This window comes from Vanellus vanellus (genome assembly GCF_965231255.1).
Source record: "Vanellus vanellus genome assembly, chromosome: 15".
NCBI classification, from domain to species: Eukaryota; Metazoa; Chordata; class Aves; order Charadriiformes; family Charadriidae; genus Vanellus; species Vanellus vanellus.
Genome location: NC_138920.1, coordinates 14379053 through 14393287, shown reverse-complemented (window position 1 = coordinate 14393287; position 14235 = coordinate 14379053). Strand labels below are relative to the sequence as shown.

General features: G+C 58.8%; 1 protein-coding gene across 1 annotated transcript; it reads left to right on the top strand.

Moving 5' to 3' along the window:
• Window positions 1–13630: 13630 nt before the first annotated feature.
• Window positions 13631–14023, top strand: LOC309677990 (uncharacterized protein; the record flags this gene model as incomplete). The annotated part of the gene is made up of 1 exon (XM_082490901.1): window positions 13631–14023. One exon carries the CDS (start codon window positions 13631–13633, stop codon window positions 14021–14023), a length of 393 nt encoding a protein of 130 aa, XP_082347027.1.
• Window positions 14024–14235: the final 212 nt, after the last annotated feature.

Below are 14235 nucleotides of genomic sequence, written 5' to 3'. Positions count from 1 at the left end.
GGATAGGCAGACACAGGGCTTTTTGACTGGGGCACCAGGTGAGCAGCGGTGGGACAGCAGTATCGCCAGGTCCGTAGAGGAGCATGTCTGCACCCGGAGTCCTTCCTCTGGGCTGCAGCCACCAGCGCAGGAGCTCAGTGCTGGAGGAGACTGGTATCTTCTTTCTAGACCATGCTGAACCCCATGAATGAATGCCACCATCATCCTTCATGCATAAAGCTCCAGCAGACCTTGTTTGAGCAGTGCCATTGGCCTCCTTGAGGACGACGGAACCACGTGTGGATCTTGAGCAGGGTTTGCCCCCAGGGTCCACCATGGGGGCAAAAATCACACAACACTTCTTGGAGGGGGGGGGGGGGGGGATCAAAGCACGGCTTCTCCCCCAGCATCCTTCATCCCAATCCACACTCCTTGATGGATGCAGCCTCTCTGTGCCCCGATACCAGCTCTTGACCGGTAACATGTAGGAAGTGGCCCAGTGAGGTGTGTGGATGGAGAACTGGACGCAACGGGGCTGTGACCCATCATGTAGAGCATCAGAGGGTGTTCTGCACCCACGGTCCATCCCATTGTCCCTGACAAGCCCATGATGGGTGTAGGCAGCAGTGGTAGAATACTTAGCCATGGGAGGGGAACACAAAAATTGGGGTGTGATGGGTGTGGGGAGGAGGAGATATCACCAGAGCCTCAGAGCGCCACATCTTGTTTTGCAGCACTTCCAGGCTGCTGAATGCCACCCACGCACCCAGGCAGTCCCCAACACCCATGGCCGGTGGCTGGCACACCCATGACGGCACAGTGGAGTGAGGCATGGCTCCCCTTGCCATCGCATTAATATGGGACCCACACCCTGTCCCATGGGCATGGCCAAAGGGGCCACACAGTCCAAAGATCTCTGGGACCTTCCTCCACACTGGGAGCGCTTAAGGTTTGCCTAGTGTGTAGGAAGGTCCTGGAGACCTTTGCATCCAGAGTGATTCTTGCTTTTAACCTGGTACATCCATAATTTTCATCAGAACATCTGCATTTTCCCTCAGCAGGTCCACGTTTTTCCTCAGATCTGCTCTTTACCTCAGTAGATCCACCTTTTCCCTCAGCAGATCCGCATTTTCCCTCAGCACATCCACATTTCACCCCGGCAAACCCACGTTCTGCCACCACACAGCCATATTTCACCTCAGCAAATGAGCCATGCACCCACACCAACACTTCTCCCAGGGAGGGCTGCTCCCGCTACTTGAAAACATGGCGCCTTCCCCTCCTCTCCTTCTCTGCACCCTGCTTGAGGTGGCAATGGTGAATTTAGCAGTAAGTGCTGTGGCTGGTGGCCTCGACCCCGGGTGGCTTCATCAGAGCCGCCATTGCTCTTGTCCCTGCCGCTCATTCCCAGGCCACGACGCCATCTTGGACCCCCTCAGCCTCCCGTGGCCGTGATTTGGAGGGTCCACCAGACCCCTCTCCCCAACCTCGCTATTACCAGCGCTACAAGATTGAATTGCTTTTATTTGCGACAACTTGCTGGCAGCAAACACGCCACGTCGGAAACACTGCGTGGGAGGCAGGCGGTTCCCCTCCCCGCCTCTCCTCCTGGCCAGGAGGCATGCATGCTCCCCAGCGCCGGCCATGCTGGCCGCTCGCAGGCTGGGGCGGTGAGACCAAGATCAAATAAAAACCACTCTTTTTTTGCCAAGATATTGATCTAAGGTTCTCTTAAACAGCCCCGGCCGCGAAGCTGCATCACAGCGGGGTGACCGGTGCTGCCCGCACCCCTGCTGCACCGTCGCTCTCCTCACCAGCCCAAAGAGCCCCATGGGGGTCACGCCATTTTCTTTTAAGGGGAAAAAAGAGCAAATGTGGTGGTTTGTTGAGACGTGGCACGGTGCCGGCCTGCCACGGCTGAGCACCACCCTCCCCAGACCCTGCAGCTCCATCTTGCTGCCTCTGTTGACCAGACAGGGACATCTTGCAGGACAGCCTCCCCCCGAAACATGAGGATACTGAGGAAAGGAGGGGAGGGAAACAAAAAAAATAATCTCTTTTTTCTCATTACACACCCAGCTCACCCACTAAATTAGCCAAAAAAACCTCCCAAAGGCATTCAACTTATGGCTACGGCGAGGTGCTCACGGGCTCGACCCCGCCATGGTCGGGGTCCCACCCCACCGCCGCAGGACCCCCGGTGTTGGCAGCACCAGCAGACCCAGCACCAGGACCGGCTTTGCTTGACTTGCCCAGCATCACCCAAACCGCAGCTGATCTGACCAGCAGCAGAGGCTCTTGAACACCATCCCCTCCTCACTAAAAATAGATCGGAGCGGTTATAAAAGAAAAAAAGAAAAAAACCACCCAACAAAAAAAGAGAACAATATCTGTTTGACCATCAAAGAGAAAAAAACACTCATTTTGAGGCAGGAGCACCTGAGAGGAGAACTTTCGGGTTGCATTTTCTCTTTCTGCAGCAGATGGGCTTGGTTTTCTTTGAAATAGATGAAATATCTCATTGCCGCCAGCCCGAGGTAACTGCCTGAGGCATCTCCAGGGCTGGTGGCTGCCCCGTTCTGGGCTTGGTGGGGCTGGAAAGCAACCCAGTGATCAATCAGGTCAGAACAAACGACTCATTTTCCTTTCGAGCTTGCTACCCGCCTGTTTCCTATTTGTACAGCAAGAGGCAGAAATTGTGGGCTGAAACCTGCGCACTTGCCCCCGCCGCTCGTCTGAGAACTTGGCAATTCATCGCAGGAGTGGGCTGCGCTGATGAGCACGAGCAGCGACCTCGCTGCTACCGCCCGGCGCCGGGGTCTGGGCAGAGCAGCGTGTCGCGGCTCGCTGGACCTGGCAGCTCCATTCCACAGCTCTGCAGGGTACAATCTTGGCCAATTGTAGAAAAATAATAATAGTAAAAATGCTTAAATTCTGTGTATTATAAATGAGGTAATTTGTTGCAAACGATGGTTGGCGGGGTTTGCATTAAAAACAGAGCTCAGCTAACAGAGGCGGGTTTGCAGAAGCAGGTATCAAAACATCAATGGAAAATGGGGTATTTTTAAGCTGTTGTATGAGGAGGATTTGAGACAGCGATCAGACAATACATCCGACACGTTACGCACTAACGTGTTTACCTGGTGCCACTGGAAACTTTTTCACCAACACCTTAAGTTAAATTCGTGCTGTCTCTTGCAGAAGGCAATCCTTGGTCAAGCTCACTCACCACAGAGACATTTGTAAAAATCAAAGACATTTGAAAGACTTTATTCAACCTCAAGAAATGTATGCCGAAGATTCATTTGACCCCATTAAACCATAGACTGGATGGTTGCAACAAGAAGAGAAAGGGTTGGGAAAGAGTTCAACAGAAAGATTCAAAGCACCTGGGGTCCACCGCAGTGTCTGCGGCTCGAGCTTCCAGAATTTTGGATTTTAGGGTGGAGCGCTTTGGGAAGCTTCTCCCTGTTTTGGGAATCCTTCACGAGCCCCACGGCTACAGATGTCTCAGTGGTGTTCGGAGCAGGGCTGCGCGATTGCCCTGCTGTTCTCGCTGGCCTTGCGCAGGTGGAGAGCAAGGTCTGGGGACTGAAGTGCTCGGTGCCAAATTTCGGCACCGTACCGACGGCCGGCGTGGGGCTGCTCCGCCTGTCGCACGTCTGGGGGTGTCTGCCCACGGTGGGCTGGGGGGTGCGGGAGTTTGGTTACAGGCGGTCACAGAGTTTTGCACACACACATTTGGTAGCTTTGAGCAGCCAGCCCAAGCTCACCTGGCTTTCTTTTCTAAGCCTTATCCCGAGTGTTTTGTAGGGTTCGTTAGCCAGTAAAATTACAACACGCCTTGAAACTCAGTGCAACGTCCCTGGAAAGTGGCAGCAAAGGCTTCAGGAGTTTTTCAGATGCCGTTTCATTTCCCAGTGCCCAGCAAATACGTTTGCAAAATGGTGCTGTTTCATTTACCTTCCCTGATATTTTAATATTAATTAATGGGAAATAATATTTTTGTATTACTGATAAAATCCAGAGCCTTAGGTACAAAAGCAGCAGCATGCTTCAACGCCATAGCCGGGAAGACAGCTGTCTATTGAGAGAATCGCATTATTTAACTGAGCATCGTTGCTCCTCTGTAGCACCCCAGGATGTGCTGGGGAAGGGTGGCTGTAGCGTGGAGCCCCCGTGGGTGCAGCCCGCAGCCGTGGGGCTCCTGCTGGGCAGTAGCAGGTTGGCTCACGCCAAGGGCACGGGTCTCTGCCATGCTGGGATCTGCCGTGCATCCCACCGCTGCCGAGTTTGGGCACCTCTGAGGGACATAGCTGTGCTCTGGGAAAAGCACCAGCGTTGAAACGCAGGCAGCCGGAGCAGAGGAAGGAATCTGGGATGCCGAGTATTCCTTCTCTGCTTTTAATAAACTGAAAGAAAAAAAAAACCCAAGAACGTGCAAGTGCCCCCCTCCCTTCCTTTCTCACGCAAACAATAGCTGCGATAGGAGCAAAGGGGGGGCTGAGGAGGGCTGACTTTCCGAGCAGCTCGCTGAGCCACGCTAACGAGTTCGTTGTAGGTACCGCTTAGTCCCTGAGCAGCCCAGGCTGGGGTAACTGCCTCGTCTGACACGAATGGGGAGGAAAACTAAAGCCCCGCAAGGAGAGTATGGAGGGAAAGAGATGGGCCACAGCCTCCCTGCGGTCTCCCTGCCGTGGGGACTGCATGGGCAGGGACGAGATGGAGATCTCCACTCGCTACGGCAGGACCCTGAGCTGCTGCAGCCGGAAGCTGCTCCGACCCCAGGATCTCCACTCTGAGCCATGTTTGAGGGATGTGACTCAGTTGGCTGAATATACCCTCCAAACAGCCAGCACCGAGCGCTGGCGCTGATCCTGCGGCATTTCCCGCGCTCATTGCTGCCTTTGCTGGTGCAGAGGGACGCGTGCCCTGTGCTGCAGCTGGGGAGGTTTTGTAGGTGGTTCCCACCACAGGGATCCCACGGAGATACGTATGCCGGGGCCACAGCGAGCTCCTCGTGTTGCAGCTTTGCCCAGGGGTAACACGGCGTTTAGACACAGAGCTCGGGAGGAGCTGGGCTGCAGCTCCGCAGCCCCTCTGCCGTCGTGCAGAGGGGGTTCCAGGGTCTCCTGGAAAGGGACGCTGAGGAAGCCATGTCCCACCCAAGGCAGCAAACCAAACACAGGTTCTTGAGCCACCGGACAGCCTCCCTCCCCCTTTACAACCGCTCACCCATTCAGACCCATTTCAGCTCGGGAAGGAGCACATGGGTTTTATACACCCTCTGAAGCGGGGCCCAGTGCAGAGCTGGGATAAGACAGGGGCACTGGTGGGGCTGAGGGAGAAACACAGGCCAGGAGCTGTCGGAGACTCTGCAACGGCGGATGGAAATTGCCCTTCGCAGAGGTGGCGAGGAGCACAGCCTTCCCCGTGGCTGTGTGTCCTGCCGTGTACACACGCTGCTCCAGCCCCGCAGAAACGTGCTGTGCCCCTCCGGACCAAGTGACGCTGCTACAGGTGTGCCTGGATCCTTTGGTAGCATCCATATTGTCATGGCAGCCCGTTTTCCACCTTTTCCTTTGTTTTCCTCTGTTCTACAGCCAAAACGGCTCTTCTGGGTGTGCCAAGGATTAACAAAAGATGAAAATAAATCACTCCCTTCCAGACCTGCTCTCTTAGAGCTGCTCTCCACTCCGGGTTTGACCTCGATGGCGGATCTGCCGGCTGAGCTGGAGTGGCTTTAGGGTGGGGGGGACAGACATGTGCTGCAGCCCTCAGTCGGGGCAGACCGGAGCTTCGCCTCGTGCTCCGGCTCCATTCAGAGAGGCAGCATTTAGGAAACACACTTTTTTGGTGAGTGGGGTGGAAATGAGGGTCTTCTGCTTGTTGAACTGAGGAACAGGACCTCTCCATCCCCTCAGGGCCAGGGAGGAGGGAACCCAGAGCAGCTTCGTGGCCAGGCTGGACCCGGGCTCTGGAGGATGCTCTGCAGCTCCCGCAGCCAGGGCATCCCTCCTCACCTCCCTCTCTCCCCAACAGCACCCAGGCACTTTCTCATTTTCAAATGAGTCAAGAGAACCACTAAAACACAGAGTTGGGGTTCTTTTTTTTTTTTTTTTCTTCACTTCTCTTTGCCGCCCTGTCTGTCCAGCGTGTAATGGAAATTTTACCACAGACGCTCGCGATGAACAAACAGGAAGCCAGCAGAAAGTGTGGCAATTCGCTGTAGCCCGGCTCAACTCACCCGAGTGACAAGAAAGGCCATAAAAGCCGGCGTGGGGGTGGCAGGGTGGAGGAGAGCAGGCGAGAGGGACCGGGGCCGGGCAGCCGGCCCCTGCCTCGGCTCCCCGGGGACGGCGCGGGTTCGCAGGTAAGGCAGGCGCTGCCCTGCGCCTTCTTTTTCTCCCTTCTGCAGAAGTGGTTTCTAATTATTCTTGGAAGTCCTCACTGCATTTCTGCTCGGCTCCTTCTCTCAACGGGGGGGGGGCGGGAGGAATCTGCCGCTACTTCATTGCTCTGTCCCAAACTTAACCTTGCTCAGGGAAACTGATCCTATTTGGTTTTTTCTCCTTTTTTTTCTTTTTGGTCTTTGCAAGCCCATAATGCAAGGCTTAAAAGCCCCCAAAAGCCGGTCACAGATTTCCCGCAGAGGTGTTTGAGAAGCTAAAACTGAGCTGTAGCTCTGCAGTCCCCTTAGTTCCTGCCTGCAAGATTCTTTTCCTTTGCTCCTGGGCAAATCCGGAGTCGCTCCGTTGACATAGATTGTCCTGGCTGCACGCGGGGTACCTTGAGGTGCGTCTGGCTCGGTCCGTACCATACACGTGGGAATGTGTTGGGACCCAAATGAAGCACGAAATCCAGAAAGGGGCTGAAAATGGATCACAGATTCCTCTGTGCCTTTTTCTGACAGCTTTCTAGGCCCTCTGACATCTTGCACGGAGCTTGTGGGTGCTGAACCGGAAAAATCCTTCCCTTGGATTTCGTAGTTAGTTCACTCATTTTAATCGATGAGCTTTTAACATTCATTTTTCACACTTACGGCAAATCGCTCTGCTGTGAGGCTGCCAGAAACAGCAACCAGAGATCCCCTTCCCCAGCACAGCAATTTCCAGCATCCCATGGCGTTAAGGAAGCCGAATCGGGAAACCTTCCTGTTACCTGCAGAGACGGGCAGGAGGTTTTTTTGTGTTACCGAATTTCAAAATCCAGGGCAGCCCCCGCAGAAACACTCTCTGCCGCTCCCGCCGCTTGCACGGGTGCTGCTGTCTGCAGCCACGCGAGCGGCTGCTGCGGCGGGGAAGGAGACCTGCGCTTCCCTGCCTCGCACGCTGATGGCCCAAGGAATCGCAGCAAGGGAACGCATTAGACATTAAGACAACTTGAAGATAATGGGGTGCTAGAGGATTTCCTGGGGTGCAGGCAAACTCTCCATGAGTGGTGTTTCCAGGAACAGGTTAAAGCAGAGTTAACCCCGCAGCCCGTGCCAAGTCCAGCCCCCCCCCCCCCCCCCAGCCCTTTTGGTCCCCCGCAGCCCCATAGGTGGTTCTGCACGCTCCCACCCCAGGGCACTGCGGCCCTGAGCCCCGGTGTCCCCGTTTAACACCGCCACTGGGGGATTTCAGCCCCTCCAGGCTCATGGAGCGCGGTGCCCTGCCCCGGCTCTGCAGCGGGGCTGCGCCACGTGCTCCTTCCCCGAGACTGTCCCCAACTCATTGCGCGCGTTGAAGTGCAGCCGATGCCTGTTGGAGCCGGCGCGCAGCCTTCCCGCTGCGTACGGCCCCCGCCGCGTGCTTACCGAGCACGCCCAGGCACGCGCCTCCTTACTTTTACAAGCAAAATAAATCCATGCAGGGTTTGGGGCCAGGATTTCAAAGGACCCATGCGCACTTGGTTACCATCCTGGTCCCCGGTCCCGTCAAGGCAAAGAGCAAAGTTTTCTCCCCACACCGAACCCAGGACCCCGCGCAGCCCGGGCTGCTCAGGAGCACGGCACGGGGCGGGCAGAGCCCAGCTGATGGTCATGGTATGGTGGCGGTCCCCATCCCTGCTTCTCCTTCCCGACCTCGTTAAGCCCATGCAGATGGCTTGACCGGAGATGATTCGCACCGACCGCTCTCTCTGGGTCCCTGCCCGAAGCTGGGCACCTCCTGCCACCCCCATCTCAGTGGCTGGAGAGGGAGAAGTCTCGTGTGCGTGGCATGAACCCTCCTCCCACCTGCATTTTGCAGTTGCAACACCGGCAGGGCCACGACCAGGTCCCTACAGCAGCAAAGCCCTTTGGCAGGTCCCGTTTGAAGCAGAAGGAGATGCCCACATGCTGCAGCAGTTTGGCTCGAGTGGGAATTTCAGGCAAAAGTGACTCCAAGGCCACATGGGAGCGTGCAGGGTCGGTGGCCGGGGGTGTTAGGAAGATCAGGTGGGTCCCGCTGTAAAACCAGAGTCCTGGTGCCGCCTGATCCCAGAGACAAACAAAACCACCACCGGTGGTTAAACCCAAGGGGACAGCCGTTTAGCTGACCCACGGCTGCGTGCCGAGGGACACATCCCTCCTCCAGCCCCTCTCAGCACCCGCTTTGGAATGCCGAGCCCAGAAACGGTCTTGGGTGCTGCCATGAGCCGTCCCGGCGATGGGCAATGGTGGGAAGGAGGGGGAAAGCATGGAGGGTGAGCTGCCAGCCCAGTGCTGCCCCCGCGCCGTCCCCCGGTGCAGGGCTTCATCCCTGCCAGACGCCCCTTTCCCTCTGCAGCAGCCTTGGCCCCGTGCATGAAGGCATCCGCAGGGGAAAACAGCCTCCCACCGGCACCTCTTTGGGAAGGGGCTGTTCCACGCAGAGCCCAGGGGACGAGCCGGGACGGAGAGAGGAGCTGCAGTGCCGCTGTGGGAAGGCAGAGCCAAGGGGCTGCTTCCCTGCTTTCTCTTCCAAATTTCTCAAAGGTTGAGGGGGGTCTGGGCGAGCACATGGCGTGGGGCACGGGATGTGGGGCACAGGGCACATGGCGTGGGGCACGGGACGTAGGGCACAGGGCATGTGGTGTGGGGCACGGCATCTGCCCAAGTGAGGGGCACCTCGAGGACTGTCTAACCTGAGAATGGTGAAACATAAGGGTCAATCTCAGGTTCGTCAGCCCATGAGATGCCTTCTCCAGAGCAGGACGGGCAGCGCCGGCCCCTATCGGCACCACGGCCGCCCCCTCCACCCAGCGCACGGGGATGCACAGTGGGGAGCAGAGGGGCACCGGAACTCTGCGACATTTCACCAAATACACGTGTCAACCCCGGCATGGCTGTTTGTGACAATGGGGAAGGACCAGGGCGGGTGCCAACCCCCAAGGAGCAAAGTGGCCGGCAAATCCCACCCGTTCCTTAGGAGAAGCTGCTGGAAGCTTGGCCACACTTTAGCACCGAAGCTGTCACAGTTGGTGAAGCAGCGGCTGCCATGTGCAACTCGCTGTTCACGAGACAGAAGGCTCCGAGCGCTAAAAGCGCCTAATTAGGAGCCTTTCTGACTCCCACCAGCTGCGAGGCCGCCAGATCCATGCCTCCGCGAATTTGGCATCCCTGAAAGCATCATTAACACGTCGCTCCTCGCACTCCTGAGTAGAGGAAGAGACAGTGACATCCCTAACAGTGACGATAATGAATCCCCAGGCAGCACGCGGGGCCCTTCAGCGCTGAATGTGTCAGTAATTTATGAAGGGAGCAGAAAAAAAAAAATAAATTAAATTCTTCTTTTTTTTTTAGTTTTCCAAGTTGCGCTTCCTAAATAAAACACGAGTACAAGACGCACTTGTTGGATTCACTGTCTTTCCTACAATTAAATGACTAATCCTAAGACACGCAGACCAAAAGTAAAATGGTCTAAAGCATTACCAGCCCCAGCGTTGGCCAAGGGGGTGACAGCTGAACCGAGCTGCATCTCCCCGCGCCTGCTCCCGGCCCTCGGGCTGTCAGTGCAGGAGCAGCTCCCCCTGCCCGGGGCCGCTGGCTCGCTCATCCCGAGCCAGGGTGGCCCCCAAAGCCCCGTGGGCGATGCTCAGAGCATCAGCCCCTCCTGCTGCAGCTCTTCCCCCCTCCGCAGCTCCTGGCTCTCCTGAGTGCTGCTTTTGCAGAGCAGCCCCAGGAGATGGGGCAAGAAGAGTTTTGCGGAGAGAGCCTGGCCCCACACGCAGGGGAGAAGCCCAAATCGCTGCTGCTGGGACGCTTGGGCACAGCCATTGCAGCTGGAGGGCAGAGCAGCCCCGAAACGTGGGCCACCCCTGCGGCGAGGGCTCCCTGGCTGTCGGATCTTACCTCTGCCCCTCAGCTCCTGCCACCCCGAGTCATCTGGGGTCACCTGTCCCCGTGCTTGGCACAGATTTACTTTCAGCCGTTGCACCAGCGCTGCCCCATGGCAGGGAGCAGGCAGGAGAGCAGCCGGGTAGGCAGGGGAGCACCAGCTCCTACCAAGTCCCAACCCGACTTCGAGGAGACTTAAAACCGTGCTGGAGCCCCCACGAGCAGCCAGACAGCACGGGGGAGGCAGCTCTGTTCCCCCACACTGGGGCTCGCTGGAGCCGGGGCTTCAGCTGCTGGTGGAGCCACTTAGGATCATAGAATCACAGCATAGTTTGGGGTTGGAAAGGACCTTTAAAGACCATCTCATCCAATGCCCCTGCAGTGACCAGGGACACCTCCCCCCAGCCCAGGTTGCTCCCAGCCCCGTCCAACCTGGCCTTGAACACCTCCAGGGATGGGGCAACCTGCGCCAGGGGCTCACCGCCCTCACAGGAAAGAATTTCCTCCTAAGATCTAATCTAAATCTACCTTCCTCCAGTTTGAAGCCATTCCCCCTCGTCCTATCACTCCATGCCCTTGTAAAAAGTCCCTCTCCAGCTCTCCTGGAGCCCCTTTAGGCACTGGAAGGGGCTCTAAGGTCTCCCCAGAGCCTTCTCTTCTCCAGCCTGAACAACCCCAACTCTCCCAGCCTGTCCTCACAGCAGAGGGGCTCCAGCCCTCGGAGCATCTCTGGGGCCTCTTCTAACCCGGCTCCAACAGGTCCACATCCATCTTATGTTGGGACCCCCGAGCTGGAGGCAGCACTGCAGGGGGGTCTCCCCAGAGCACAGCAGAGGGGCAGAATCTCCTCCCTCGCCCTGCTGGCCACGCTGCTGGGGATGCAGCCCGGGATACGGTTGGCTTTCTGGCTGCGAGGGCACATTGCCTGCTCATGTCCACCTTTTCATCCACCAGCTTCCTTCTTTTACTGGGATTTGGGGGTCACATTTGCCCTCAGCACCCACCAAGTCTGGGAGATGCTCTGGGAGCTGCAGGCAGGGCAGCGGCTGCCCCTGGCCAGAGTGGCAGGGATGGGTCAGCGCCCGGCACAGCCATGGCACGGGGTCAAGCTTCGGGGGACAGATAGAAAAGCAGGCTCAGGTGGAGCACTGGAAATTACAGCGGTTCTTGATGATTCAGTAAAGAAAAGGACTTACACAATGCACCGCACAAAGCCAGTGGGAGGCAGATGCTTCCCCCTCCCAACCACCCGACGGCCGCTTTGCTCCTGCTGGGAGTTATTTTGCAGTTGAGGGGGCGCAGGGGAGCCCCCAGCTTGCTGCCCCCACAAATACCCTTCGCCCTTCCCGGTGACCCTCCAGAAAGCAGCAGAGCCCGTGTTTTTTGGGTGTCTCCTGACCTGGAGGGGAGGGGGGGAGGAGGGGGAAGTGCCATTCATTCAAGTTCTATTTAATGTGGGTTGGGTTTTCTTTTTTTCCCCTTCTCTTGAAATGTTTATTCCTCATGAGGGAATTTTAATTTTAGAGACAGCAGCACTTTTGCGAGATGAAGTGATTGCTGAGCTCCAATGATGGAAGCTCCAGCAGGGAGGGAGGAAAAGGCAAATGAATCACGCAGATGAATACCTCGGACCCAGATGTGCATCCAGAGGTGTGTGTCTGTGCAGGGCGATCAGGCCAGGGGAAGAACGTGCCTTTTGTACTCCGCCAAAGGGGGGAAATTGCGCTCCAGAAGTGCATTTAGGCTTCTGAAGTGAAGTTTTCATCTGCACGCTACCAGGAGATGAATCACACAGCGCTGGGCACTCGCTGCCTTCGCCAGGCAACTTCCGACGGGGAAAACTTTCCCTGGGAAATGAAGCACTGCAGAGCTTGGAACCGACCCTGCACACGCGTGTGCGCCGCGGCGTGTCCGTCTGCCATGGGCACGCAGGGCCCCGCAGGGACCACGATGCTCCGTGGGGGTTCCCAGTGTGGGTTCGTGTCTGAGTGCCTGGAAACACATCTCGGTGTGAGGCGGGAGTGGGGGGCTCGGCCGGCTGGTCCTGCTGCACCCCGACGGTCCCGTCACACACACATGTACACACACACCCACACACCCCCTGGCTCCCCCTCATCTCCCCACTGCCCCCACCCCTCCGACACACAGAAACACCCCTCAGACCATCTGTGCATGCTTGCACACACACTTCTGCGCACACCCCACACCCCCATGGGCCCCCCATAGGTCCCTCAAAACTCTCACCCCCCTCAATCCCACGTGCACACCCGTGTCCCCCCCAGACTCTCACACTCTCACCCTGGCGTACCCCTGTGTAACCCTGCGTCCCCCTAGACGTGCACCCCCGTGTCCCCCCCGAGACTCTCACCTTCACACCCCCACGTGCACCCCCCGTGCCCCCCCAGACTCGCACCCCCACGATCCCCCGTGTCCCCCCATGTGCCTTCCCAGACTCTCACCCCTCTCAACTCCTACGTACCCCTGTGTCCCCCCAGACTCCTGCCACCACGTACACCCGCGTACCCCCAGACTCTCCCCAATATACCCTCATGTGCCCCCCTCAGACTCTCCCCGCTCCGCCCCTCCCGCCCGCCGCGGCCGTTCAGCACCGCGGACAGCTCCCCCCGGCCCGGCCCCGCTCCGGGTCACGTGGCGGAGGGGTTTGGTGGGGGGGTGTGGAAGCCGCCCCGCGCCGCCCGGCTATAGCGCGGTCACGTGGGTCCCTCCGCCGCCCCTATATAGCGCGGTGTCGGGCGGGCGGCGCGGTGCGGCGCGTCCTCTCGGGCGGAGCGGCGGAGAGCGGTGAGCGCGGTCGGGGAACCGGGACGGCCACCTCCACGCACACTCCCCCACCGGGACCTCCGTCCGGTCCCGGCCAGGGGAGGGGGGGTGTCCCACGCCTGGGGGGGGAGTCCCACGCCTGGGGGGGGAGTGTGCGGTCCTGGGGACGTGAGGGTCCCATCCCCGAGGTGGGGGTATCCCATCCCCGGGGGCGTCCCGTCGTGGGGGTACGAGGGACCCGCGTCCCGGAGGGTCCCAGATCCCGCGGGGTCCCGTCCCGGGGGGGTGGGGGTGGTTGTCCCATTTCGGGAACATAGGTGTCCCATCCCCGGGTGGGGGGTATCCGGCCCCCGGGGGGTCCTGTCCCCAGGAGGACCCTGTCCTAGGGACAGGGGAGGAGGAGAGGGGTCCCATCTCTGGGGGTCCCGCCCCGGGGGGGTGGGGGAGGGAGGGCTGTCCCTTAGGGGTCTCATCCTTGGGGTGGGGGTCCCCCCCTATGGTGTGAAGCCCCCTGACCGCAGCGGGGGGAATGTGGGGGTCTGGGGTGGGGGACAGGGGCTCTTGCAGGCATCTGGCCCCGGAGCGGCTGCGATGCGGGTCAGGATGATTTCGGCTGCCTCTGTCCTCGTCCTGCTCTTCCTGCCCTCGGAGACCTGCTCGCCCCTCCAGTGGCCCCGGGGTCCGTCCCGCAGGCTCACCCTGGCACCCCAACCCACCTGGGAGCCCTGGCCGGGAGCCCCGCGACCCCCGGTCCCTGCCGCTGGCCCTCTGCCCCAAAGACTGTGCCAGCCCCACGGGGCAGAGCCCACCCCGGCCCCTCGCACCCCGCGGGCGCTGCAAACCGGCAAGAGGCGAGACGGCAAACCCAACTCGCTGGATCTCACCTTCCACCTCCTGCGTGAGTTCCTGGAGATGTCCCGGGAGGAGAGACTGGCCCAGAAGGCGCTCAGCAATAAGCTCTTGCTGCAGAGTATAGGAAAATGAGGGAGGATTGTGGGGAGGGGGGGGGAATGAAGAAGACCGACCCCATAGCGAGCAGCCACGGCAGAATGGAGAAAGGGGGGGGTGCTGCTTCCTGGCCGGGAGCTGGAGCTGTGCCCACCAGGGATGTCCCCCCCCCTTATGCCCGGCGGGGTCCCCATCGCTGCGTCCCACATGTTTGCTCTCGCTGTTGTGCATTAAAGTCTCCCTCGCAC